Raw genomic sequence first — 27,283 nt, forward strand, 5'->3', positions numbered from 1 at the left:
CGCGCTCTTTGGCATCTTTTTTACGACGCATTTTGGACGCTGTAAACGGAGTCGATTTCCAAGTAAATCATAAAAAACATTCGATACGTTTTGTATGCCAGGATGCAAGTCAGTCAGTCGGTCAGTCGGTCGGTCAGTCGGTCAGTCGGGCCAGCATCCTGAGCCCTGGTCTGTGAGTCTACATGTTAATTAGCCCAAAAGGCAATGGACCACTTCGACTTGGACTACTGGTTATCCGCTCTCTCACGTTCGCAAGGAGCTGTTAAAAACCCCGCAATCGTGATGGTCTATCTACAGGGTACTGGGGGTAGATGAGGCTTGAGGGTGGATTGTGAGCCAAGTGCGAGAGGAGCCTCTTAAGGTGGGAGATACTGAAGGAGGATTATACTGAATTTAATGTTTTGGAACTAAATTGATGCATATTTAAGGGAATATAGAGTTCTTTAGACTTTAGAGGGCAAGACCCATGCGCCTACCCCAGGCTCACTCGCCCCAAAACGAGTAAAATACGGCAAGACTTCGACGACGATCTCCCAAAGCCAAAGTTTTTACACAATAGATAGATATTATAGGGGATATATTTGATTGATTTCATAGACGTTTTCTTGTACCCAACAACTCTTTTCGAATACTGCTTCCAGTATGATATTTAAGCCGTTTTTCCCAACCAAAGAATGCCCAAAGATCCATCCCCTTACACCCGCCTCCGCCTCCCTTTATAGCAGCCCTGTCCATCCCTCACAGGGTATCAATTCGTCGCCTCCACCTTCGCCCTACGATTTCTTTGACTTTCTGACCGTTTGACTTTTTTATTTGCGTGAAACTCAAACTGTGTCTCGGCGCATGTGGCCCACTGTGCGTGTCCATAAAAAGTATCAAAACCATTTGTCGGCTCTCTTCTCCCTGTATCTCCGTCTCTGTCCCGCCCTGGCGAGAGGCGTCCTTGGCCTTTCTCTGCCGAGAATTACTTAAGTCAATGTAGGCAAAGATCATAAAAAAAGGCCAAAGAAGAGTTGAACCTGGCCAACAGCCTTTTTATTGGGCCAGCCGGAAAATATTAAAAACGAACCAAAGGAAAGGGAAATTTTCGAATGCGTTTCTCCGTTTGGAGTGTACTTGGTAAATGGTTTGGGAAAAAGAGCGAAAGAAATGCCCGATGAAGTCGTAAAGTCTTTTGGGTCTACAAACATGTTGGCCGGCAGCTCTTTGGGGTTTGTTCTTGCGGGTTTTGGGGGGGGCTTAAGATTCTAGTTCATTGATTAATGGCTAAAGGAAACTGAATTTTATGTGCAAGGAAAGGCATTTAATATATATTTTATAAAAGGATTCCAGGCTATGCCCCAACTATTTTTCATTTATTTTTTTAATTTTATTTCCACCCCAAAATCGCATTTCCTTTAAATTTATTTCTGAATAATTTTTCACGACAAAAATGGCATTTTTCGCACAGTTTTTCGCATTTTCTGCACCCCAAGGGAGAGAGCATTTTGCGACCCCTTTTCACCCCCTTGTGCAGGGGCGTTAATTAAATTTGTCCCTCGTTTTAATCAACGGCTAAGCAGCTCTTAAAATCCCGTCACAATTTCGCTGTAAATTGCAGGAAAATTTTCAGCTTGGGGATGGACCGCAGAGGGGTGGCTGCGAGAGGGCGGAAAAGCTGATGGCTGCAGACGAGAATTATTCATGATCCTTGGCATCATCTTTCCCCTCAGATGCTGTTTCTTTTTTTTTTTTTTACATATGTATCTCCAATGGCAATTCCGATTCCGATTCCGATTCAGAGTCCCTTTGTTTTGGGTAACATGATGAAGCACCGAATCAATGATGTCTCAAGGATGACATTCAATGACATTCCTTTTGATTTTTATTCATGTCCTTTGAGCGCAATCCTCGGGTTGTTTTTTGTGTAGAAAAATAAGAGAAAATCAATTGCGTTGTCTGCCTGCCTGGCCTGCCTGCCTGCCCTCCGCGATAAGGAAATGTTCCTTAAAAAACAAAACACAATGGAAATTGGGAAATGCTAAGGAAAAACACGTTACGTTACGGTACTCGGGCTGGCATTTGACACCCCTCAGGGGCTCAGGTAGCCCCCGATATGCATATATGCGGCAATGCGAGGCGTTTACCTACCCCCCAACTGCCGTTCGTTTTTTTTCCGCTTTTTTATGCAATTTTTAGCATGAAAATTGTTGGGTTTTCCCTGCCAGGGGTTGCTCGAGGGGCAGTTGTATTTATTTTTGGAGTTTTATAGCGAGTTTCCTTAATTGCGGGCCTGCTTTCTTTCTTTCATTCTTTACTTCCTCCTTAAAAAATGTGTGTATAAATCAAGGATAGTTGCAGCCACAGTTTCCCACGAGTTTTGCAATCTTTTTGCATCTCTCGAGGCTGGACACAGGCCGAAGGACAGTTGGCTAATGAAGTATTTGTTTAGGGTAATTGGGACGAAGAAAGAGGGCTGGCAGGGAGGCTGGAGAGGGGAAATGCGGCATGCAGCAGTGTGAAATATTGCCTGGAACTCGATTAAAGTTTATAGGACTTTTTCTCTACCATTGCCTCTCTCGCTCGACTTCAATTTCCTTGGTGTCTTGTTTGGGGTACTCACCATTTGGGTCCTGCAATTTCAGGCATTGCTCCAGGTCCCTCACATCCTTGCTGGCATTGTTCAAGTGTCCGTAGAGAGGAAATGCTGCTCCCAGTCCCTGGTCTGCCTGCTCCTCCTCGTGTTGGGGCTCCGCTTTCAGCTGCACAGGCGATGGGGCATTGTCTGCCGTTGGCCGCTCAACATACGAGTATTCATCACACGACTGCAGCTTCAATTGAAGCGTTGGCTTCTTGTCTTCTTGGCCATCATCGTGTTCCATCGTCTCGTTGGATGCCCTCGACTGGGAGCTTGGGGAGGAGCCGCAGGAGCTGCTGCTGTGATTTGCGCTGACATCGCGCATATTTGTGTCAACAGCAGTCAAAGTTTCATCTTTGTTCGCCACAGACCGGGGGCTCGTTAGGATGGCTTCATTCACGGCCACCACATGCGGTTCACTGGGCTCAAATTTAAAGTCTTCAACTGCAAAAAGAGACAACAATGGAAGGGGGTTTTTAGAGGGGATTTCTAAAGGTAAAAAACAGAGGATTATTGGGCTCAAAATCTCCTCTTAAACCCCATAAATATCTAGCACTGGGACACCATTTTGTGGGCTTTATATATTTAAATCTTGGGCCAAGAACCAATCACAGACTCAAGCCTTCCCCTGGGCAAAGGGTTGACTCTCTCGCATTTACATAAGCGGCTCGTCGGGGAATCACAGCAACCCTTTTTTGTTTACAGTGTCATCCCCTGATATCTAACACTCTCTGTGGCGCCATTTGAATAAGCTTCCCATAAAAAAGGGGTTGATTTACATGCATAAAAAACGGGGCAGGCCTTCATTTTAATATTCCCCCCCCAGGGGTGGGGGTTGTAGAGCCACAGCTCAGTACGCACACTCGTCGAGCCCCTGGAAATATGCTGATAATATTTTCCTCTGGGGAGGAGGAGGGGGTGACACTTAAAAAAGCAACCAACCGGGCACATTTCATTGGCTGAAGTGCCCTGCCCCCTGGACGCCCGGCATGTGGGCAAAAAGGGGGAACAAAAAATGAAAAATATTTCCATGGCAAGGCGTTGAAATGTGCCCGAGTAACTGATGCTTGAAAAAGCCACAGGACATTGCCTTGAACGCTGCAGGGTAATTTCTCTGTGACGGAATGCTGGATAGAAGTGCTCCCAAGGAGGAATCCCTCATATGGATGGGTTTTCAAGTGTGAAAGTCGGGGAAAAGCGGAACCCTTGAAAGATGGATGTTCTTAAAAGATTTCCCAACTAATTTTTCTTTATATTTTATACTATTTTTCCATACATTTCCTTCTCTTATAAGAAAGATTCCTTTCTTTCAGAGTTCCCAGAATTATGGTATATTTTTTGTCATCTAATTTTTTATCGCAAAGTCTTTAGAGGGTTCTGCGGTGTTGCAGGATTTCGATTTGTCGCTTCGGCGACCAAATCCTCCTCAAAGGCAGGCCGACAAGGATAAGGACTGCAAGTACAAACGAATTGCTGGCTACAAAGACGATGAAATTATTCGATTTTTTACCGTTTGGACAGGGAATTTCAATTTCGACAATTACGAGGAAGTACCGCCGTCAGGGTCATAAATTTGTGTCATTCCTAGGGTTTTAATTAAGTACAAAACGTAGAGGGAGGGTTGGGGAGGGGGAGGGGGCGAGCTATCAAAGGAGAGACCTGTCCATCCATCTCTTTCTTCCAGGTGTGCGCCGGAATCAAAGGAGGTGTTGCCTGGGTCCAGAAGGTCTGCCTGAATACCGCAGAATACAGAAGCAACAACACGGATCAGATCGTGGGAACACCACATTGCGCAAAGGACAATGGGCAGCCCTCCGCATCACCTTCACCGTCTACCAAGTGCAATTTGGCTTTTGTCCCATGGCTGATGGCTGCACCCGCTGCGTATTTCGGCACACGAAGTGCAACTGTAACTGTAACACTGCCAAAGCAACCCAAAGACGAAGGCACAAAGGCCAATCCCGAATGATGATCACTGAGCAGCCATTGTGATCACTTGGCTACGCACCAGAATCGAAGCAAACAATGAGCAAAGTGATTATTGTTGCGACTTTTGCTCTTTTGTGCCAAAGGGAAACGTGAATTTATTACAGGCAATGTTTCTTTTTTGGGGTTCTATAGAGGGTTTTTTATAGAGAAGGAAGCAGAAAACTCTAGCCTGGGGTAGAGCCTAATGTTAATCTGGGAATACATCAAGAGGGGCATCAATATTTCCCTTAGTTCTTTGTAGATTAAACAGTAATAATCTTTCGAAATTGGTCATATATCTTTCTATATTGGGACTACTATTACGCATACTATTATCAGATATATATTTAGGTCTAAAAGGCATAATTCTACATTATTCTTTAAGAGTTCTTTTATAATGGAACCAATATGGAGATGCCACAGGGTCTAAGGCCCTTCTTCTGCTTCCATTTTCATACCAAAGTCATGGAAAGGTTTTACAAAACAAGAGCCTTTGGATATAGGTATAAAATTTCACCAAAAAGAGTCATAGTACCATCCAATAATTCTTAATTAAAGGGTATCTTTCCACAGGGCGCTGTACAGCCAGGACAGAGCTAGAACGGGTGAGAATACGTGCCACATCTCAGGTGTCGACTGCCTCATGACTCGCACGAGAGGGAGATGGCTTTTGGGAGCTCTTTTGTAGAGCCTTAGGCCTTGGAGCCTACCAAATGCTCCCATAATTCCCTAAAATTCCCCTAAAACTCGACCCAGTTTCGAGTAATCATTGACCTACCCCCAAGACCCATGGCTATATTCCGTAATCCCAACCGTAATCGGCTCTTCTGATGCCTCTCCGCTACTCCTTTTGTCATACGCTCGCGTACACTCGCCCGAGACCGCCCAATGCATGTCGCCAGGCAGGCCAAGCGGAACCCACACACACCTCACCTCACCCCCCTGCTGATGCTCCTTTGCTCTCATTTAAATAACGGTGTGGCGCTGCCTCTCGCCGTCTCTCGCCGTCTCGTTCCTGCGCTCTGTTTAATGCGCTGCAAGCACGCAATCGGCAAAGCCTGGCCGGCCGGCCGTTCTTTGCATACGCTGAGCACAATTAGCGCATTTAATTTGCAGTGCGTTGCAGGCCCCCCCCTGCACCCCCACCCGGGCCCCCCTGCTTTTGACGCCCCCGCTTTTTACACGCCTTTCTACACTTCGCTGCTTGTTTGCATAAATTTCGTGCCAGGCACCTGTTTTCCTCTCTCTCTCTTTCTCTCTCTCTCTCGTTCCCTCCCATTCGTACTTTGCATGTGCAACCGCTCGAGACGCCACTTCTCTCTCTCTCTCTCTCTCTCTCTCTCTCTCTCTCTGTTGCTCTTGTTTTTTTCTGCGTTTTGTAATTGCAGTTATTTGGCCACATCGCGCATTAAAAAAGCAAACAGCGACCGCAAAAAATCTCTTAAATTGCGAAAATTCATATTAAATACATATATTTAATTTAATTTTTATTTCTATTGCATTTAAATTTTTTGTGGCTGGCAAATGAAGTGAAAATGTGTGGCAAGCAGCCAGGCTGGTAATTATAGGGGAAACGAGAGCGATTTAATGGCGGCTTTTCTGCAGATATTTCAAGACTGGTTCGGTTTATGCGAAAATTATTACAATTATTTTTCACTAGATGTTCAAAGAAATAATTGAGTCTTGGTAATAAGTGTTCTCTGCATGTTTTTTAGTGCCTAAAAAGTTATAAATACGTGTAGGTATCGTTTAAAGATAACTTACAAATAATATCTATAAAAGAAGTCACACAAATCTTTTTTTATAGGCAAAAAACATGAATTATTCCATAGAAATCCCTTTCACAAAATTCCATTCCCTTAAAATATTATTTTTTAACATTTTTCCCATCAAAAAAATGTACAAAACTTTTGCCAATCCTTTCCCACGCATTTTGTTGACCATTTTTCGCCAACCATTGACCCGCAACATTTTCCTAATTTTATTTAATGGCTTTCTAGTTTTTTTATCCATTTTTTCACAATTTAAAATCTATTTTTTGTCCCAAGAAAACACCCGATTTAATGCTGGTTGCCATAAAAAAACCCTTACAGAAAATACGTTACGAAAAAACGATGGGAGAAAATATTTTCAAGAGGTTAAAATGTCACTTAAGCGGATTCGATTTTTTCCCCGATATTTGTTTTCAAGCAATTACTTTCCCAAAATTTTGGCAGATTTTTTAGAAAATTTTAGCGCGCAATGAAACATATTTTGATGGCAGCTGCTGCTCTCCGCCAAAAGGGGTGGAAAAGGGGCTAGCACAAAATGTGGGCATGGCTCGGAGCGCACAAAAAAACGTATGGATTTTCCACCCTGTTTTGCATGATGGGCAAAAAAACGAATTCAAAAACGAATCTGAAGGCCAATAAAAAATTGTTGAAAAAATACGAGCAGGGGGGGGGGGGGGTGGGGGGGTAGAGCCGGGGACATATACAATGACTATACATATATGAGGAGAGATAACATTGTGCTCATCACGCAGAAGGGAAACGAACGGGTGGAGAGCGGCGGAGAGATCGATAGAGAGCGCGTGCTCAACCGAAGCCGGAGAGAGAAAAGGATGCGCCCTGTGTCTGATGATCCTGAGCGTGCTGCGCATGCGCGCCAGGCCGGGCCGCCGCCTTGTTTGTTGTTGTGTAACCCAATCCCGAACCTCTGTTAGGGTTAGAGTCCTGTCCTCGGGGTTCGCGGCTCGCCGGCTTTAAAATTGTTTCGAGTGAGTCGCTAAATGTGCCGGAACTTGCAGCTTCCTCGCTGGCCTCGCATTTATCATCATTAAAGGCACACGCATCGATCGAATATCCTTTCCTTTCACTTTTGTCAAAGGCTTGCGGCCACTGCGGGTCTCCTGTGCCCTGCCAGCTGCTCTGCTCTGCTCTGCTCCCTCTATTTGTTTAGAAACTAAATTTGACATGCAAACATTTTCCAGTTGTTGGGGGCGAAAGGATTTCCATTTCGCTTGTTTTGGGCTCTCACTTCCTTGTCATACGATCCGCCACGAGTGCCAGAGTGCCAGAGTGAAAGTAATTTGCGACAAATTTCCACATTTTCCATCCCCACATCCACCCCCAAAAGTGAAAGCCATGCAAATGCCTTTGCAGATGTTTTTCGCTGGCGTCTGGCTATGTGGAAAAACTGGGCCGAAAATTTGTTAGCCACAAATGTTAACAAGCAAAATTAATGAGCCCTGCAACATGAACACACACTTAATTTATGTTTCCATTTTTTCTGCAGTTCTCATTGCTTTTTTAGCGCAAGAAAATTATTAATTTAGATGCTCGGCTTAGATATGTGTTAAGTGAATAATTATGGGTTGGCCGAGGGGCAGGGGAGGGGCTACAATCGGAGAGGGAATGAGGGAATTACCAAGGCTATAATTTAATAAAAATATTGCTTAGGTTTGTTCGAAAATCGACTCTTGAAATGGTTATTCCTTCAGTAAATCCCTCAATCCATCTTCTATACACATTTTGGAATATCCCCAGCCATATTTTCCGAACAATGTCCCCCTATAAGCAGCAGAAATCATTCGATTGACTGAACCTGTCTGCATGAAATTGCACTTTCCTGCCTCAGAAAATCTCCCATTAGCCATGGAAACACTTTCTCAGGCACTCTCCCATGCAAATGTCCCCTAAAGATGATTTTGCATAAGATTTCAGAGGCCGAACCAACCCTAAGAAGTCTGGGAACAGTCTGGGATCGTGGGATGAGGCAATCTCCTCCAATCACCTGCAAAATGCATAGAAAATTGCCAAGAAAGAGGAGATTCCAGGTAGTCGAGGACCCAGGACAACTTTCACTGGATTGCCTGCCACTCGAAGGTTCTCAAACTCATTTCGCATTATCCTATTGATGGGCGCTCTCATTATTATTATTATTTCTGCTCTTTGAATATCGACAGCAAGGTGCGTTCTCCTCGGGACGTGGGAATGCAAACAAGTCGCTTGTCTTTGGGGGATTTTTCCTCCTTTTTGCACAGGATTTTCCGCCTTTGAGGCGAGTCCCTGCCCAGGGCTGGAGGGCACTTGCTGTGCCTTCCATAAATTAAACGAAATTTAATTGTGTTTTCGGGCCTGGCCGCCGCCACCCTTCCTCGAAGATGATTTCCTTCTTTGGCGATGTTTTATTTTGTTTTTGAGCCAATGATTTCATTCGATTGTCTGCTGTCTGTCGGTCAATGCTGCAATTGAGGGAAATGTTTTCCCTTTGAACATTTTTGGGGAACACGGAAGTGCACAGGTCCATAAATCAAATGAGGAAAGGAAGGGATGTGCAGGTGGCCTGAAAGGCATAGAAATGGTTTATAGAAAACTGCGAATTATCAACGATCTGAAGAGTGGCATTGCTGCTACTTTTAGACGGTTTTAAAGAGAGTAAAAGTCCCTTATTTATTCAGTATTTTATGGGCCACAATTAATGATGGATTTGAGCCTATTTCCCTTCAATAAAGTGCAAGTATTGGCTCAGCAATTATGTCGCGGCTTAAAGCAGTCTTAAAAGCTTTTCCATGGCGATTTTTAAATAATTTTAACCCATAAAAGAATTAATTTTTTAAAGATTTGGCTAATTTTTAAAAGCGTAATTTTATTGCATTATTTTGTAGAATTATTTAAACAAAAAAGGCGTATTTTTTTTTTTTTTTTTAATTCTGAAAATTTTGAAAATTCTGTAAATTTTGTTCTTTTAGTAAATAATTGTTAATGAATTAAATAAGTAATTAATATCTGGGCAAAATCGACTGATTTCCAGGACTACAATGCCTTTAAACCGAATAAATCACAGATCTAAATAAAGTTTTAAACGTATTTAATGACCATAATCCTCTTAGCCATTATATTTTCTTAGCCATCAAATATCTGCCTGGTTTTTTGGGGTTTATTTCAAAGACATTGATCCGCGCTTTCGGGGCATTAAACCGGCTCGAGTCGAGAGAGCTTGCCTCTTGAGGCATTCACAAACATTTTGCCCCACATTAGTCATGGTAATTGCCAGCAATAATTGCAATAACAATTAGTACAATTATTGCAATTTACCTAGCAGTATGTGTGTGTGTGTGTGGCTGTAATTTTCAATTTGCAAAAAAACAAAACTCATTATTATTATTTGCACACTTTGCATTGGGGCAAGGCAGAAATTGGAATAAAACTAGTACGTATAAAACGATTTGAATTTCATTACAATCCCAGACCCTACCCCTACACCACCCCACCCTACCCCCTCTCTCTCTCTCTCTACCCTCTCCATAAAGAAATTTGAAATATTTCCATTTCACTTTGTTCGTTGGCTGCGTTTTTCGCACTTTTTTCCCTACCCAGACAACACGCAATGCAATAGTTTTCCCCCCCTTCTTATGCTCGAGGAAATTTCCATATCTTTATGCAAAAAGAAACTCGTTGCACTTCATAAATTTTTTAACTGGCAGCACCAGAATACCCCTAATTAGCTTTACGGCTCTGCCGGGGATGCGTGCCACAAAACGAGAAACACAAACAGAGAGGGAGAGAGAAAGGGAGAGAGAGAGAGCGGAGAATCATTGAAATATGCTTTCAACTTTGCCGCTGCCAAGAGATCAAAGTCAAGGATCAAAACTCTCAGTTCGGTTCGGTTTGGTTTGGTTCTTGTCTTGTTATGATGATTTCTCTGGCTGTCCACCAGTCATCCATCCCGTCCAAGCAATCCATCCATCCAATCCATTCATAATAATGCGAGAAATCGGCAAACCAATGAGAAGATCAGAGGAGCACAAAAAAAAATGCAACCGTCTTGAAACAAAAGCCGCTCAACAAGTCCGTTTCTGGTCCCCCCGTCCCCCATCCCCCATCCCCCTCCCATTGAAATCTTTTGACAGCGTTAAACGAGCTACAACGAAACAAAAAAATTGTGCCTCTCTTGGGTCTGGATCCCAGGCTGTCTATAAGCTCGATTCACAAACAAATTGACATTGAAATTGTTTGGAAAATGTCACAGAGCCAAAGGTAAGGCATTGTCATGATCATCGTCATCTTTTTGGTGTTTTTTTTTACACTAGAAGCCTCCGAAATGGCATGCAAATTGTTGTTTTATTTAAATTTAAATGGCTCTGTGTATGGAGGTTTTGGAGCTGTCAATGTCAGCTGTGGAGGGGTTCAGGGGGTGGGTTCTGAGATCAAACGGGTTTGTAGAGTAGATTTTTATAGGACTTTAACGTCTATATCTTCTTTTGGGTTCTTGGAGTAGGTTTAGCTCTAATTTTCCTCGAATATTAGTATCAAACCTCCTGATTGTTGGCTTTGGGTTCGGCTAACGCATTGCGCGTCATGCGGCAGCGCCTCTCGGTCGGTTGGGCGGGAGGAGGACTGCCTTTTTGACTGGGAGTGGCGCCTTACAGCCTTTTGTGGGTGTCCCAGGGGCCATTTCATGGTGCAGTCATTGCATATTAACTTCCAAATTATATACAATAATAGCCTGGTATTAAACCAAGTCCACCATTTATATTGTCCTTTATTTTTGTGTCTATATTATGTAGATTTTTCCCCACGAGTATCGCTCTAATACACTCCTTTAACACTTGAATGGAAGACCCCATTAAGTCCATTTTCTATCAACCACTGCCCATAAGCCCAGCCCCTTAAAGACTTCAATAAAAGTCTTCTAAATGTTTATAATTTCACCAAAAAGGAAGCGATTCGGGGTCACCAAAGAGGAAGGCCCCAATCAATCTGGCTAATTGTTTCCCCAATACTGTATTTCCACCGACAATTAGCCAAGCAAATAATTACACATATTCCTTTTTTAATAAGTCTCCCCCCTGCCCCCCTGCCCCCCTCCCCTCCCCCCCTACCCGTGCAACCCACAAAATAAGTATTTCCAAAGTTGGTTGCATGCCGCAACCAAATTTGATTGCGAGTCAATATTAGCAATTAAGACGCATTCAGATTACCGTTAGCCGATCCCCAGATGATGTAAACTGATGAAAGGAGCCACCAGGCACGGACGAGGGGCAGAGGCAGGGGGAGGGGCAGAGGCAGGCAACAATCAAAACACGATATTTGTACGCAAATAGGCCAAAAGGCAGCTACCGAAAGTGGTAATTTTTCAATTGAATGAACAGCAAAAACAACAACAATTGTTGTAAATATTATTATTGTTGTAGAACGCACGCATATTCGCATTCAGGGTTACCCCTACCCCTACCCCTACCCCTGCCCCCCCTCCGTCGTTGGGGGGGTAATTAGCATGCACTGCGATTAACATATAATTAATTGTAGCTAGAATACAAAAAATAAATACAACTACGGCAGCAACAACAATTATAATTTCCCTGCCGCCGCAGTGCAAATGAAAATTGCTACAAAAACAAGAGGCAGCGGCGGCAAGCGGCAAGGGGCAGCGGCAGCAGCAGCAACAGACAATAATCAGCGACGGCATCTCAACGGCGATCGCATGCAAAATACATTCCCCGGGTGCAATATCGCCGAGAACACGAAGAGAGCACGAAAGGTGATCCTGCGGATAGGCAGAACAGTGGATACCCTTACGGGGTGGAGGGTAGTACTAGGAAAAGGGGCAGGGAATGTGGCCAACGGGTCGGAGAACAGAATGAGGGATACGGGAGGTACGAGAAGTGCTAGAAGTTCGAGAAGAAAGGATAAATACCAAGTAGATGGATTGTACGACGGAAAAACCATATATCTAGGGTATTGTAAATAATAACAATTGATTTCTTTTATATTACACTCAGAGAAAAAAGGGCTAGTAAAACGAAACTCACCCAAATTTCAATTAAATATATATAAAAAATCCATATATAATTAAAAAAAAAAAAATAAAAAATATATAATTTTTACGATATATATTTAATTTAAATTTTAAAAATAATTCATTTAAATATACAAATAATAAATAGATAATGAATAATGAATAAATAATAAAAAAAAATAATAATAAATAATACATACAAATATTTAAGTATACAAAAATTTAATTTAAATATACAAAGACTTCATTTTTATATAAAAATATTTAATTTAAAAAGGAAATTGATTTAATGCTCACAAGAATTTTTTAAAATAAATATTTAATGTTTAAATATTATATTTAAATCAAATATTATCATTAGTATTAATTTCTTAACCATTTCTTTTTACAATTTGCACTCTGGGAGCAAATTAATTGTCATACATTTAAAATTACACGTATTTTTTCTCTGGGTGTAGTAGATATATTTGATCCCCCAGCAAACCCACTCGAATAGCCCTAGCCACCCTCCCCCAAGGTTAGGGTATTTGAGATAGCAACAGGTGCAATCCATTGCGCACTAATTAGTTGCACAACAGACCGAAAAAACAACAAAAGATACGCAAATATTTTTTCGCTGCTACTGTGGCAGTGGCTGTGGCAGCCTGTAGATGTGCCTGTGGCAGTGGCAGTGGCTGTGGCTGTGGCTGCTTTCATAACTGAACCGAATGCCGCGTGCTTTGTAATTGAGACTTGGATGGGGGCAACGTGGATGCAACAGCAGCATTTGTCTGCAGGCGCATAACAGTTTGTCTCGGCAAAAGTTCAATTAACGCATATTCATAGAGAAATACTAAGAGATACATGCTCTATGGGGAGAAAGAGAGAGAGATGTAGGGGGGAGGGGAGGAGAAACCACTTAAGTGCTCAAACAGGCCAGAACGTCTGCGAATCGAAAGACTCAGGCAACGAACTTCATTCTTGGCTTAGAGCAGGGCTGGCAGCAGCGGGGGGGAGGGGTTGCGACTGCAGCTGGCAGAACCCATAACCGATTTCTATAAAGCAATATTGCGTATGCAAATTTCCCAATAAATCAGCTTAAATCCGATCGATATATCTCTCTTTCTCTCCCTCTCCGCCTCCTGCTGTGACCGCGAAATGAAGTTCTCAGCCGGCAGCCGGGGCCAAAAGCGTTCAATTAGCTGACCCCAGGGGGTGCGCCAGAGCCACCAGTTGAGGCAGGTCCAAAAAAAGGCACTGAGAGGCGAGGCTTTTTGGGATTTAGAGCCATATAAGTTTTCCTTTTCGATTGGGAGCCAATCTAAGCCATTATCCTTTCGGAATATACAACCATTTCCAGCTTTTTTGCAGCCAATATTCCCCCGTACAATTCTCTCAGTGCATTCCCCTTCAATTTCTCGCTTGCGTTTCACTCTTTGTTGTCATTTTGCATTGGCCTGCTGTTTGCATTTATTTGTATTTTATTTTTCTCTGCAGCTCGGCTGACAACCCCTGGCCGCTCCTTCGCTTTCGGGGGCCGCACTCCACTTGGGGTAATTAGCAAATGTTTAATTATAGTCCACAATGCGCTAGCTGCTCCTTCAGTGCCTCAGACTCAGACTCAGTCTCAGTCTCAGTCTCAGTCTTGGCCTCGTCTCTGGTCTCTGCTCTGGGGCTCTTCCTCTCTGGCTTAACTAATTGCTCTTTGGTGACTAGACTGAATGACTGACTGGATGGATGGATGGATGGAGTTGTTGCTGCCGCTGCCACAATTGCCTGTCAATTGTAATTAGTTTTGCTTTTTGAACATTGCACGGCGATGGAGCTGGAGGGGCCCTAGGGGCGGCGAGTCAAGTGCAGTTATGCCATAGGGCTGGCTGACAGAAGATTGCCATAGACAGCCGTGTAGATGATAACTGTAGAATTTCTTTGCGTTTTCAGCCAATATCCGAGCGATGGTTTGTCATATTTCGGGCCATCTATGGACCGGCTTCGAAGCCACCTACCGTCGAGTAGGGGTACCAGCTCTAGGGGTAGATTTCCTACTGGAATTCGCTCACTTTTCTATTTGGAATTTTCAGGGGTGGCAAACGATTCCAAATCGAAGAAATATAAACTCTGGGGAATTAAAGAAAATGGATTTGAATACTCCAAAACGCTAAGACTGAAGTCGTGGCTATTTCATGCAATTTTTTATATTTATTTATTTTTATTTATTAATTATTTTGTATTTATTTATTTTTTTTTTTTTAATTATTATTTTTTATTTATTATATTTTTAATTTATTATATTTTTATTTATTTATTATTTTGTTACTTATTACTGTTAAATTTATTTTTTTATTTAGTATTTATTTATTTATTATTTTTTTTTTTTTTGTAATTGTTTTTTTTTTCTTATTTTTTTATGTATTATAATATTTTTATTTTTGTATATTTATTATTTGGTTTTGTATATTATTATTAATTTTTTTTAAATTTTTTTTTTGTTTTGTTTTACATATATTTTTAATACCGATCATTGGATAACGATAAAAGTTTATCGGTGAGATTATCAGCATCTCGGCACTCTAAAAAAATGTTTAAAAAATATATAAGAATGAAAAACAAGCTGCCCCCAAAACGCAGCCCTTTTTTAGAGACTTTTCTAGAGACTGTGACATAAATAATTTAAACAAATCTATGCCAAAACCAAACAAAAAATGATCCAAATAAAACCGTACACAAACCAAAAATAGCTCTAGTATTTTTTGGTTTATTCCCAGACAATAGCAAACAATTCAAGAAAGTTTCTTTCCGGCCAAACATCAAGCCATCGAGCCATCGACCCTCCGGCTTTTCTATTCAAAAACTATTTTTAACCCGTTTGACTTCTTTGCCGACTTTGTCTGCCGCTTGTCTACGGCTGCAATTGAGGTGCAAAAAAAACAGTTAATAACTTTTTATAGCCACAACAAAAAAAAAACGCCATCAATTGGACAAGTTTTGCTGGCGTCGAGTGGGCCAGGCCACAATGATTCATCAGACGGGGCAAGGGGGGCAGAGGGGGGCAGATCTCGTGACAGACAATTGCCGACAGGCGCAGCGACATCTAGCGGCGGCTGCCAAAGTGTTAAATAACAATTACATCTTTATGAAGTTGTTGCTGTCATTTCCAGTGCTAATAGGAAGGCCTCAGGGGGGGAGGGGAGCCAAGGAGGGAGAGCGGAGCAGGCCAGATGGAGAAGATATTGAAGGGGGCGACCATATGACCATGATTGGAGATGGGAGTACTCAAAGAGGACAGATCGAAGGGAAGAACATGCCAAGCGGAGGTAGAAGGGAGAGTAGAAAAGGGTAGATTGAAGGGCTGAAGGATAGAGCAGACAATATCTGGGAAACTGAAGAAGAAACAAACAGTACTTATAGAAAATATCGAATGGAAAAGAGAGCAGATCTCAGAGGAGGAAGGAGAGGAGAAGAAAAATGGAAAACATCGAAGGAAGAACAGAGTTTTAGAAGAGCAGTTGATAGAGGCTTTCGAAGGAGTAAACGCTGGAGTATATGCCCAAGATCGAAGGAAGAAGCAACCAGAACTTAAAGAGGAACCAACCACAGATCACAGGGAAGACTACACAAAAGATGGAAGGTGGAAAGGGTTGATCAGGCCATATACGGGCTACAGATATTGAAGGATTGATGGCAGATTAGATCGGGAAATATACAGGACACTTGTGGCTAAATACCACAGATCTCAGAGGGCTTATGCTCCAAAGAGAACAAGGCCTACCTTGGACACAGCACACTTGAAACCCCAAAGAAAGCCCAGAAACAATATTCATTAAAGCCAGAACACATCAGGCCATGCAGTGGCCGCCGCATAGCAAAGATCGAAGGTGGCATGCAGCAGGCCATAAGAGTGAGAAGAGTGAGAAGAGAACAGAGAAATGGTTCACCAAAACTAATTTCAGATATGCATCGGCTGTTGTTGCGGCTGCTGCTGCGGCTGCTGCTGCGGCGGCTGCAACACGCCCTCCATTGTGGCCAAGAGGTCGCTTCTGTTGGAAGATCTTGGAGCTGGAGAAAAAGACTAAGAGGAGCCCAACCTGCTCTCGGGTCTCTCGCAGTCAGTTTGAATTAAAACCAATCACAGCAACATGCAAAAAGAATCAGCAGCAGCATCTCCCGAGGAGCGAGAGAGAGGGAGGCAGAGAGAGGGAGAGAGAGAGAGAGATCTTTGTGGTGCTTTTGGCTCAGCGTAAAAGTTATATACAAAAGTAATATTCGTCATAATCATAATGATAGGCTTTCAGAGTTGCAGCAGCGGCGGCAGCAGCAGCAGCCGCCATGCCAGTTGATTATGATGATGACTCGCGTCCTTCTTGGCCAGCAACAGCAGCAACAACTCACAAAGTAGCCGCACATTGGGGCGGAGGAGGGGGCAGGGGGCCACGGGGGAGACCACGGGGGCAGGCATCCAGGCAATTCCAAGTCGTCAGTCTTACGTACGACGTCCGCACGATCCATGCAAATTAAATGAAACGTACGAAAGGCGCAAGCAGGCTAAAAAAGTTCCCATGACTTTGGCAATGGATGTGCGGATCAGGGGGGCGGGGAGGGGGCGGTGAGGGGTCGTGGATGGGGACTGGAGTCTGGGCCTGGAGTCGGGCACAGGTCCAACGTGCGGCCTCGTTGCACATTGTACGCTCTTTTAGCTGCGCCTCATTTTCCCATTCATCCCATTCAATTCACTTTTTGTTGTTGTGGTTTCTTGGTTGCAAGTTGCTTGGTGTTGCCTGGCTGTTGGCTCTGCCTCTGCCTCTTGCTGCTCGCATTCAAGTGTCATAAATCCTTTGGCTTAATAATATGCACCTTACTTGAAAGTCCGAGCTATATGCAACATTTTGTGGCTCCAACTATAGCTTCAATTATGGCAAGGTTTTTGCTTGGGGTTTGGCTTTGTTTTTGGGGTTTTTCAGGAGTCTGTGGGGCTTTGCTTGGGGGATTTTTTGTTGCTAGAAATCCTTAAAATTTGGTTTTGTTTTCTAGAGTTTTTAGCTTGTTTTTGTTGAATATTTCGCACATTTTTTAACCCAGTTTTCCACCGGAACTTCGCTCGCTACAAAGTGGGGCCCAGACACCAGCTGCCACAACAACAGCGAATGAATGAACGAATGACTTAAGCGTCAGCTTGAAAATGTGTTGAAAAGTAATAAAAATGTTGGCACAATTTTAGAGCCGCCCGAGCCTCAGAGGAACACAATTCTGGCGTTGGCGTTGGACTGTGGATTGGGGAGGGGGTGAGGGGGGAGGGGGGACTGGCGTTAAAGTTAAACTGCTGAAACGGTCACTCAGTGTGTGGCTGGCGATCGTAAAAGTCGGCGTCATGTGGCTTGGTCCAGTCTTCGGCGCCTGCCCAACCGAAGCTGAAGGTCATTGAGAGAGAGAGAGAGAGAGAGATTTGAAAAGAGTTTGCCGCCAAGGAAGGTCCGACTCGGCTCCTGAATGAAATTTCCTGAATTATGAATTCAAAATTAATACCAGGAACTGTCTAAGCAATCGCTACCGAAGATCCACAGATCCTCAGATCCCCAGCTCCACAGCTCCCCAGCCTCCTTGTGGCGGCCCATTAATCTTTTCCTTAGCTGGCAAATTGTTTTGTGTTCTTTTTGGGCCTGGGACCTCAGGTAGGTCCTGCTTTCGTTTCGGCTTCTCGGTTCCTGTTTTGTGGCTTGTTCGAAACTCAATTTTCGGGCTAACTGTAAAATAGGCTGCCGCCCTTCTAACGCCTCCCTGCCCCGAAAAGGCAACTTCTTGGTTAATTGTGTTCCCAGGAAACCCCGAATATTCAGGCTCAAAGCTAATTTGCCTACGACGCGGCGTCGGGACCTTTGGCCAAAAGTCAATTAATTTTTGCAGAAAACATTTTGTTGCTCTGGGCAGGACAGTGGTTTAGAAGGGCCTAAGAAGTGCCAGGAATTTATATATTTTTTTGTGTTGAATTTGAAATACTGGGCACTATTTTTGAAGCCTTTTAAATGATGAGAAAGAAATTTAAAGAAATTTATTTATATATATTTTTTTAATTTTCTTAATTTTTCTTTTATTTTCAGAAGTATGTAATTTCCATATGATTGTTGCTTTCAAACAGAGAGAAAAAAATGTATAAAAAGGTATGTACATTTATAAAAATATTTTCAAGGAGAACGGAAAGTTCTTTCTTATAAAAAGCAGATGATTTACTAAATAACTCGTGCCTTTGATATTAGTTGGGTAATATTAATGATTAGTCGCTAATTTTGTTGGTAATTAATGCCACCAATAAAATAATTAATAAAAATAGAACAATCTATACAACAAAATTAGTTAAAGAATCCCAAAAGTTTACGAAACATTAAAAATCGTACAAAAACTTCAAGATTGGGAGGTGCTTTATTTTCAGGTATATCCACTCTATCCACACAAATCCCGTTAAATTCCTGAGAAACCTCTCACAATTCTCCTTTCCATTCCCTAATTTATAAAAATATTTTGGGTCTATATGGCTAATCCTAAGTATGTGAAAAGGATCCACTTCTTCAGGCCCACAACCAAAACATTAGCCTCATGGGAAAATCCCTCCAAAATTTGTTTAACTATTCATATTTTGTTGTAAACTCAACCAAGCCCCCAACCACTGTTCAAAAAATATAATAATTTGACCCAAAACTCTCTTTGGGCTTTGATGGATAATTTGAGCAAATTTTCAAAGAGCAACATATCCGCTGACCCGCGAGACGCGACGCGACGCGACTTCGACTCCGACTCCCTTTAATGGGTCTTCTGGCTGCAATTTTCATATGACAAGCCTGGGCCCGGGCCAAGAGGAAGATTCTTAAGCAATTTGAATCCGCAGCGAGGACTTTAAATTATGATTAAGTATGATCATCTGGTACTCTCTCGGGCCTGTGTTGAGCAATAATAAAAAGCGGAAATGCTAATGATAGGGTTTCGCAATGTTCGAACATTGAGCGAGCAGATATCCTTGCCATCCTGCTGAAAGATAGTCCCCCCCCCCTCCAGCCCCACCAAAAAGCTCACGTTCCACACACTCGAAAATGGAAACAAATTTATAGTTCTCCGTCTCCGTTTCTGTTTCTGTTTCCCTTTGAAATTATTATTTATGCATATAATTTGGCCAGCTGCCTTTTGGGTTTTCTGCGGAAACAGTCGACGATGGATTTTTATGAGAGGCAGCCCCCCCCCCCCCCCCCTAGCCCCCATATGGAACCCTTTTTAGAAGGAAGAAAGAAGCAGGACGTAGGCAAATTTTCTTGCAGAAAAAACAAAAAACGAAAGCCAAAAATGAAATATCACGTCTCAACTTTATTACGGCTAATTGGAGGCGACTCTGGAGCGGTCTGGAGCGGTGCAAATTAAATCGCTGAGAGGCCCACAAGGCGTATGAGTTACGATGCGTTTCAGTTCATTGGAAATGAATTTTTGCGGCATTTTCTGTGGTTCCAAAGAAGGCGCCAGGATCGGAGCCCGTGGCTCAATTCAAACAGAACGTAGCACAAATTTACCATTTTTTATGGTAAACATATTGAAGAGTCCCTCTCCCTCTCTCCATCTCTCTTTAAGCCCGGCTGTTGCCCATTGGCCGGCAATCAAACCGAGTTAACTGCCCGAACGTGCCTGAATGGTTTTTTTTGGCCCCGGTCTGCGGCCGGCCATCAAATGCAATTCTTCTTATGCAATTTTATTAAAATTTTTAAATGGCATGCAAAGAGGCTAAGTTCGTGCCTGGCCTAGAGGTGTCCCAGGGGATAGATTTCGAGCTACCAAAAAGCATTAAAAAACAAAATAATTCCAAGAGTGAAATTATAGACTCTAAAGACGATTTTATAAGAGGCTTTCTATCAAGAGGAGGCTATAATAAACAGTACTTTTATGGCGTAACAGCTCAAGAAAAAAACCTCCTCTTTAGGCAAAGTTTAACCCCACAAAAGCCACACAATGTTGACGAAAAGTGCCCGCACTTAACCCACAAACCCATTGACAAAACGCACCCCCCTCCTTCCCTCCTTCCCTCCTCCCTCGTCTTTTTTTTTGGCTCCCACACACATAAATTTGGAGTGCAAAAATACTCGTATTATCTGCAGCCATCGAAACGTATTTGTTTGCCCAAAAAAAGAAGCACAAAACAAAATATGAAATAAAATCAAAGTAAAACCAAAAACAAAAGAGGCTTTCCCACAACAAAACAAATTCCCATGGCCCTATGCCTAAGCATGCATAATTTTAATTTATTTGTGGCGGCAGCCACAGCCCAAAAACCAGGCAAAACCACTGGCCAGACCAGGCCAACTAATAAAAGTAAAAAGCAGAGACCTGCACACAGTCCAAAATGAAGCAAAAGCCAAGGGGCAGAGGCAGAGGCAACCGAACCGAGTCTTGGGGAATATTTATGGAAATACCTTCGGGGCGGAGCTCCCGAATTGCGAAAACGTTGATCAAATTTTGCCAGATAAGCGACGAAGACGACGACGAAGACGAGCGTGGATGATGGTGATGGTTATGGCTATGGTTGTGGCTCAAATTGTGCGGCTAGAGATGGGAGCGTGACACGCAAACAGAGGGATGGCTTAGAGCAGGTGGTATTTTGGAAGCCTCCAGGCAGGTTTAGGGCCTTTTGTCTGTCCAGATTTGAAGCATAGAGCTCCATTTCATAGATCATTCCATCTGCAGGAGGTGTAATATTGTAGGGGGACAGATTGGATCGCTTCGATCGTGGGATTCTACCATTTTGGACACCTTAAAGGGCCAGAACTCTGGAAAATCAAGGGATTTGTGGAACCGTGACTCACGCACCCAACTCCAGGATCCAGCCAGCTCATATGCATGTCGAGGTCTCCGCCAGCGAGTCATCAGCCAGCAGAGGAGGAGCAGCAGCAGCAGGAGGAGGAGCGGGGAGGTCGAGGCGGCTGGGCTTCAACTCTGCGGCTGCCTTACAACGTCATCAGTTTTTGAAGGCGTTGCCAAAGAGCAACCGCCGCGGAGACTGTGGGAACTCATGTTGCATGCTGCACACATACAACTCAACCGAAGAGCAGGGCCCTAACCCCCTTTCCCCCCTCTGTGGACCGATATCGTGCCTTTGAAATCTGCATTTGGGTCTCGGCGGCTTGCCAACTCGTTTGCATTTCTTATTTGCAACGTTGCAGCCTCCGCTCCGTCAGATTGGCTGGCGTAATCTGTTTTAACTTGACTTGAACTTGCCTCAGCCCCCAGTCCCCCAGCCCCCCCAGTCCCCCAGCCCCCCAGCCCTCCAGCTCACATTGCACTTGATGGCCGCTGTAGCCTCCTCCATGGCCTGCTCGCTTTTGACGGTAGTCGTGCTTTGGTTATAAAAATTGAAGCCGCCATTAAATTCTGACAGTTGTCAGCTCTCGGTTCTGGTTGGAGTCGTAGACGGAGTCCCCGGGTTAAGTAGTTGGGAGCCCGGTTCCCCCCTAATGGCTGCTGTACTTGGCCGAATGGCTGATGATCGTTTTTGGCCAGGGATTTGGTTATAGCTGCTCTCCCAGCAATTGGCAACTCCAAATGCCTAACTGGGCATTTAGCCGGTAATAGTTTGGGGGGCCCGTAATAACCCCGGGGGGGCTGGCGAGGCAGCTGATTTGATCTTTAATGCCCAGGCAGGGCCCTGGAAATTGTCTATTCTACGTGGGGCATACGCAATCTGTCATAATTCATAATTGATTGATGATTCCGCACGCCGATGGTGGAGTTCATTCGAACATAATTAATAAATCATCAATGATCGCCATTTGATGGGGCATCTGATTAAAATTCTATAGAGAATTTTTTGCGACAAAAGGAAAAGTTTTGAGTGTATTTTGCAGGAGATCAAAATTTAGGTTGTGGGCCTCGATGGGAAGATAGAAAAATATAAAGAATAATACAAAAATAAATAAAATAATAATAGAAAAATAAAAAAAATTGAAAAATAAACAAATTGAATAATAATAAAAAAAAATATTATAAGGGAAAAATAAAAAATATAATAAAAATAGAAAAATTAAAAAATAATATAAAAATAAAAGAAAATAAAATAATAGAAAAATAAAAAAATAAAATAATAATAGAACAAAAAAAAATAAAAATAATTGAAAAATAAAATAATAATCAAAAAAAAAAATTTAATTAAAATATATTCGTAAAATAATTTTAAAAAAATTAAAAAATCGACTTGGTGTGGTTAATGCACTAGCGCACTTTCTTAATATTCCCTCGTCATTTTCTGGATTAATATCCAACAACTTTATTACTTAAAACAGAATTGTATGACTTTTAATAGGGTTTATTAGTCGTGTTTACAGAATGGCTACAACTGCAGAAATATTGAGCCAAAGTTGAAGTTTTCTTCAATTTGAAATTGTATTAAATCTAAGAAAAATTTTAAAATTAATTTAAATATATTTTTGTATGGTATAGTCATATTTTCAGACTTAATTTATTTACCCACAATATTTTCCAATAAAACTCTCTCAAATTCTCCAGAGAATGTCGAAAACACAAACCTTTTGGTAAATAAAACCCCCTAACCTTATGGCCACCAGTTCTTCCAAGATTAGCCCTCACTGCCACTGTTTTCCCTCACCGCAAAGCGGATGTTTTGAATACTCTCTCGATCTAGGGCTTTTCATGGCAGGCAGCGCCTTTTGTGGGCTTTTTTTCAGGTAGCAATCAGAGCTATCACTCAACCTGCAGCGTCTTGATGAGTTCAAATTGCTACTGCACTCGACTCGGGCCCCAGCCGCGAACCCATCTTCATTTATCATTTTCAATAATAATCAAAAGCCATCAAAAGCGCTGAATGAGACCGAAAAAACGAAGGCACACAATGGCCTGACAGACTGCAATCAACTTTGGGGCGAACAAAAGATGATGCCAAAGAATTCTCGCCCGTTCCGTACTCGCGGGGGGAGGGAGGGGGTTATTAAAAAAGAATTTGCATAAAAGACACAGGTCGAGGCACGAGCACAAAACCACAAGGATTAAGCAATAAATAACAGAGAGAGAGGGAGAGAGAGAGAGAGGGGAGTGGAGCGGAGCGGAGTGCTTGATTTTCTATGAAATTATATTCAAATTAGTTTGATGTTGCCGGCCGTAGAGGCTCCAAACGTTTGTACAAATGGCATAATTATGGTATAGACACAAAGCACTTTGAGATCACTTTGAGGGCACTTGAAATTATGCTAAAATACCGAATGGGGAGGAGGTGTGACCAGGCCCAAGACGGAGGCCGCCAGACCCCAGACACGGGCTTGGCCGAAGCTGGAGTCGGAGTCGGAGTTGGCGGCGCTCATCAATTATCCACGTGCTTACAGAGGCTGGCAATTTGTTAGATGTCTGCGGCGGCAGTCGGAAGGAGGGGACGGACTCACTTTTGACACCTCTGACGTGATTATAACACTTTTATGGTTAGTTATTAATGCTTTTCATATTCAGTAGAAGCACGCTAGAAGGAGATTTTCCAAAAGGCAAGAAAAGTGCGTTCCAGCTCTAAGAAAATTGTGTGTAAAAAATGTAACCAAAAAGGGGACAAAAGAGACACTTCCTTTATACCTAAACATTATAAAAAAGTATTAAAATTAAATCCAATTAAATGATTTTAAAATCTTATAATTTCTAAAAAATATACAGTCCTTTTTCAATGCTCAAAAAACATCTAAAAACCCCTTAAAAAAATCTATTTAAATCTGTGAAAATAATCTTTAATTAATTTTTAAGGTCAGCGAATATTTGAACCCATTTTCTTGGCCAAAAATTAGCATAATTTTAATTGAAACACTCAGATATGGATTACCCACAGGTCTAACTAATTTCCATAATATCACAAGAAAACCATTTAATTGCTCTACATGCAATATCATTTCCTGAGCTCTGGGGGCCATGTAAATTTTGTGCGCCGTCTCGACGTGCAGACGATATTCAAAACTTGACCAAAGAATATTATTCATTCCGGTTGGCGCTGGCACGTCAACCGCTCGCTATCTGTTGGCCTAAACCCACAAAGATACATATAATAAAAAAATATATACAAATATTGCGTGCAGACAACAGACAATTTTATGAAAAGAAAAAAAAGGAAACAGAAGTCGAGCAGAGAGACGACGACGATTGGCTGATGAGAGGGCGCTCCGATGATGTTAATGTGTGCCTCTGATGATGATGTTTAAGACTTGGGAGAGGGGTGGGGAACCGGTGTAGGGTTTTCGGGGAAGTGGGGGAAGTGCCGCTGCATTGCTGCAGCAAACGTGTCTGCTGATGAGGCTAATGATATGAAAATGAGTCCCGGCCGCAGATGACACGAAAGTGTGAGCAGCCATGGAGATTCATTTTATGAATGAAATAAAGGCCGCATAATAAATCAAAAGACACACACGTTGCCAAATTTTTGAGTTCAAAAGAATCGTGATCGGGACAGGAAATGGAAATGAGATGGCATTATTAAAAACTGCGAGGGGAAGTCCAAGGATGCCCCAAAGAGTAATTAAAAATCAATAAAAACATTGAATTCGTGATCAACCCATAAACATTCCGATTTTTAAAGGTTCCAAAAATATACAGATTTGAGTAATAATTCTGGAATACTTCAACAACTTCTCAAGCGCCCCTGGCAGGTGCTGGCTGCATCTTTTGAAAATAATCATAAAACATCAAACTTACCGCCAGGATTTTGCATGCAGATGTTGCTGAAGTGGCTGTCATCATTATCGGCCTCGTCTTCGTCTTCGTCTTCGTCGTCGTCGTCGGCGTCGGCAACATCGTCATCGTTATCGTCAATTGTTCCGGAGGCTGTTGATTCTGCTGTTGTTGCTGTTGCTGTGGCTTTTGGCGCCTGCAATGGTGGGGATGTTGCAGTTCTTTTCGGTGTGCACGGCATTTCTGTGGGGCTGGGGACCATGGCAGCAACGGCCACGGGATCGTTTTGCTTTAGGGCTACCAGCGAGGCGGCCAAATTGACGTGTTGCTGAGGCGTGAACCCAAATACCGATGTTGCTGCTGCCGCCGCCGCCGCCGCCACCGCCGCTGATTGAGTTGTTGGCTCGCTTTTAATTGTTGCTGCCGTGTGTTGTTGCTGCTGTTGTTGTTGTTGTTGCCAGTACTCGGCGGCTATCAAATGTTGCAGACTGTGCGTAGGCAAATGTTGGCCAAATAGATTGCTCAGATGTTGCAGCGGCGAACTGCTGGCCACATGTTGCTGCAGGAGTTGCTGCTGCAGCAGCAATTGCGGATGATGCGGATGATGATGTTGCTGAAGCTGCTGCTGTTGTTGTTGCTGCTGCTGTTGTTGCTGTTGCTGGTGATGGAGGTTGCTGAGCTGATGATGATGTGGATGATGATGATGATGTGGATGTGGATGATGGTAGAGCAGTGTGCTGGCCGCAACGCTTTCGTTGGCCTCGCCATTGATTTTGTATTTGGTTGTTGTTGTCGGCGTTGACATTGTTAGTGCTTCCGCTGGACACAGCTGTCGTTGGTTGTTGTTGCTGCTGTTGCTGCTGCTGCTGCCGCTAGCCTGATTTGTATTGCAATAGCTTTTGTATTCAAGTAACATGCCGTTTTTGTTTTTGCTGGCAACCTGCTGCCGTTTCCCGTGCCGTTGCTGTTGCTGATAGTAGTTTGCTAGCAACAATGGCATAATCAGTTCTTACAGCTAACTGTGCCAACAGCAGCAACAGAACAGCATAGAGCACACGGGTAATCACTTTCCAGGTAGATAGCAGCCCCCCAAAGAAACCTCCTTCTCCTTACGATTAGCCCGCCTCGATACGGAGTGCTCCCCGAAGTTGGTCAAGTGGACAACCAGTCGTCTGTAATTAGGCAAAGAAGATTAATTAGCCATAAAGGGTGCTGGTGGGGGTTTAACCCACTCTTTTAGATCATAAATTAAACAAAAACAATTGTCACGCTAATAAATAATAGAAAAAACATTTAAAAATAATATAAACGATATTTCGACTAGAGAAATACCTGCTTGTGGGATTTATAAGAATTAAATAGGTGTGAAATATTCCAAAAAAATCTTAAAATTAGTGGAAAACTATGAGCCAAATTATTGAAGGCTGCAAAGCCCATTTCTCCTTCAACAAATGAGAATTTTCGACCATCAAGAGAGTTTCATAATAAAAGTAATTTTCTCCTTTGAAAAAAACTTCCTTCCTGCCCCTCTCCAAATACCCCCTACAAAAACAGTCCATGCCCCCCAGGGAATCAAATCTCTACCTTGCCACAAAGAAAATTCTGGCCAGGCCAAAAGCCCCAACAATTAGAAATTCAAAGACCTCAAATCGCATTTTCAGCTTAGAAGAAGAAAGAAGGCAGTCGAGACTCCACTCATTTATGCATACTCATCATTCGGCACGCAAAGGGTTTGATGGACATGTGAACCCGTTTATCTGCTGGTTCGGGCCGCCTTCGGAGCTTCTGCTTTTCTCGCTTGGTTTTTGTCATTTTAATTAGTTCAATTTCTGTTTGTGTAAGTTTTGGTTAAATCTTCTCATTTCGCCTTGAAATTTCACCTGGCGACAAGGGCCATAAAACATGACGGGGCTGGAAATTAAAATCCAAAAATGCCAACTCATTCGTACTTTTGGTTAGCTTATCGGGCGGTTGGGTGGGGCGTGGCGGAGGAGGGCGCGAGGCGGGGGGAGGGGGGAACAGACAAAGTCTGTCAACGGTAGCAAGGCAATTGAACTGAATATTCATAATCGCCATCCGAAGATAATAACTACAAAATAGTTTCAATGCACTGAAAGAAAAAGGTGGGGCGATTAGATCGAAGAAATCAAATATAAGAAATATTTTCTATGATTTATGGGTTGGAAAATTGAAAGATATTCCCAGGTGATCGATGGTCCAATGTATTTTAAGGAAATCCAAAATAAATTAAGATTGAAAGCTTCT

At 42.8% G+C, this 27,283-nt stretch overlaps 1 protein-coding gene across 1 annotated transcript in view; it reads right to left on the reverse strand.

Annotated features, from left to right (window-relative positions):
* LOC6589095 (protein nubbin) overlaps nucleotides 1-27,283 on the reverse strand; it is a 45,956-nt gene that overhangs the window by 11,971 nt on the left and 6,702 nt on the right. The window contains exons 2-3 of the mRNA XM_026988900.1: nucleotides 25,043-26,190; nucleotides 2,603-3,061 (exon numbers count right to left, since the gene is read on the reverse strand). Of these exons, the coding sequence (XP_026844701.1) occupies nucleotides 2,603-3,061; nucleotides 25,043-26,018 (1,435 nt within the window). The 5' untranslated portion in view covers nucleotides 26,019-26,190. The remainder of the gene's footprint in view (nucleotides 1-2,602; nucleotides 3,062-25,042; nucleotides 26,191-27,283) is intronic.

This window comes from Drosophila persimilis, unplaced genomic scaffold, assembly GCF_003286085.1.
Source record: "Drosophila persimilis strain 14011-0111.01,24,50 unplaced genomic scaffold, DperRS2 tig00000191-arrow-pilon, whole genome shotgun sequence".
Taxonomy (NCBI): Eukaryota; Metazoa; Arthropoda; class Insecta; order Diptera; family Drosophilidae; genus Drosophila; species Drosophila persimilis.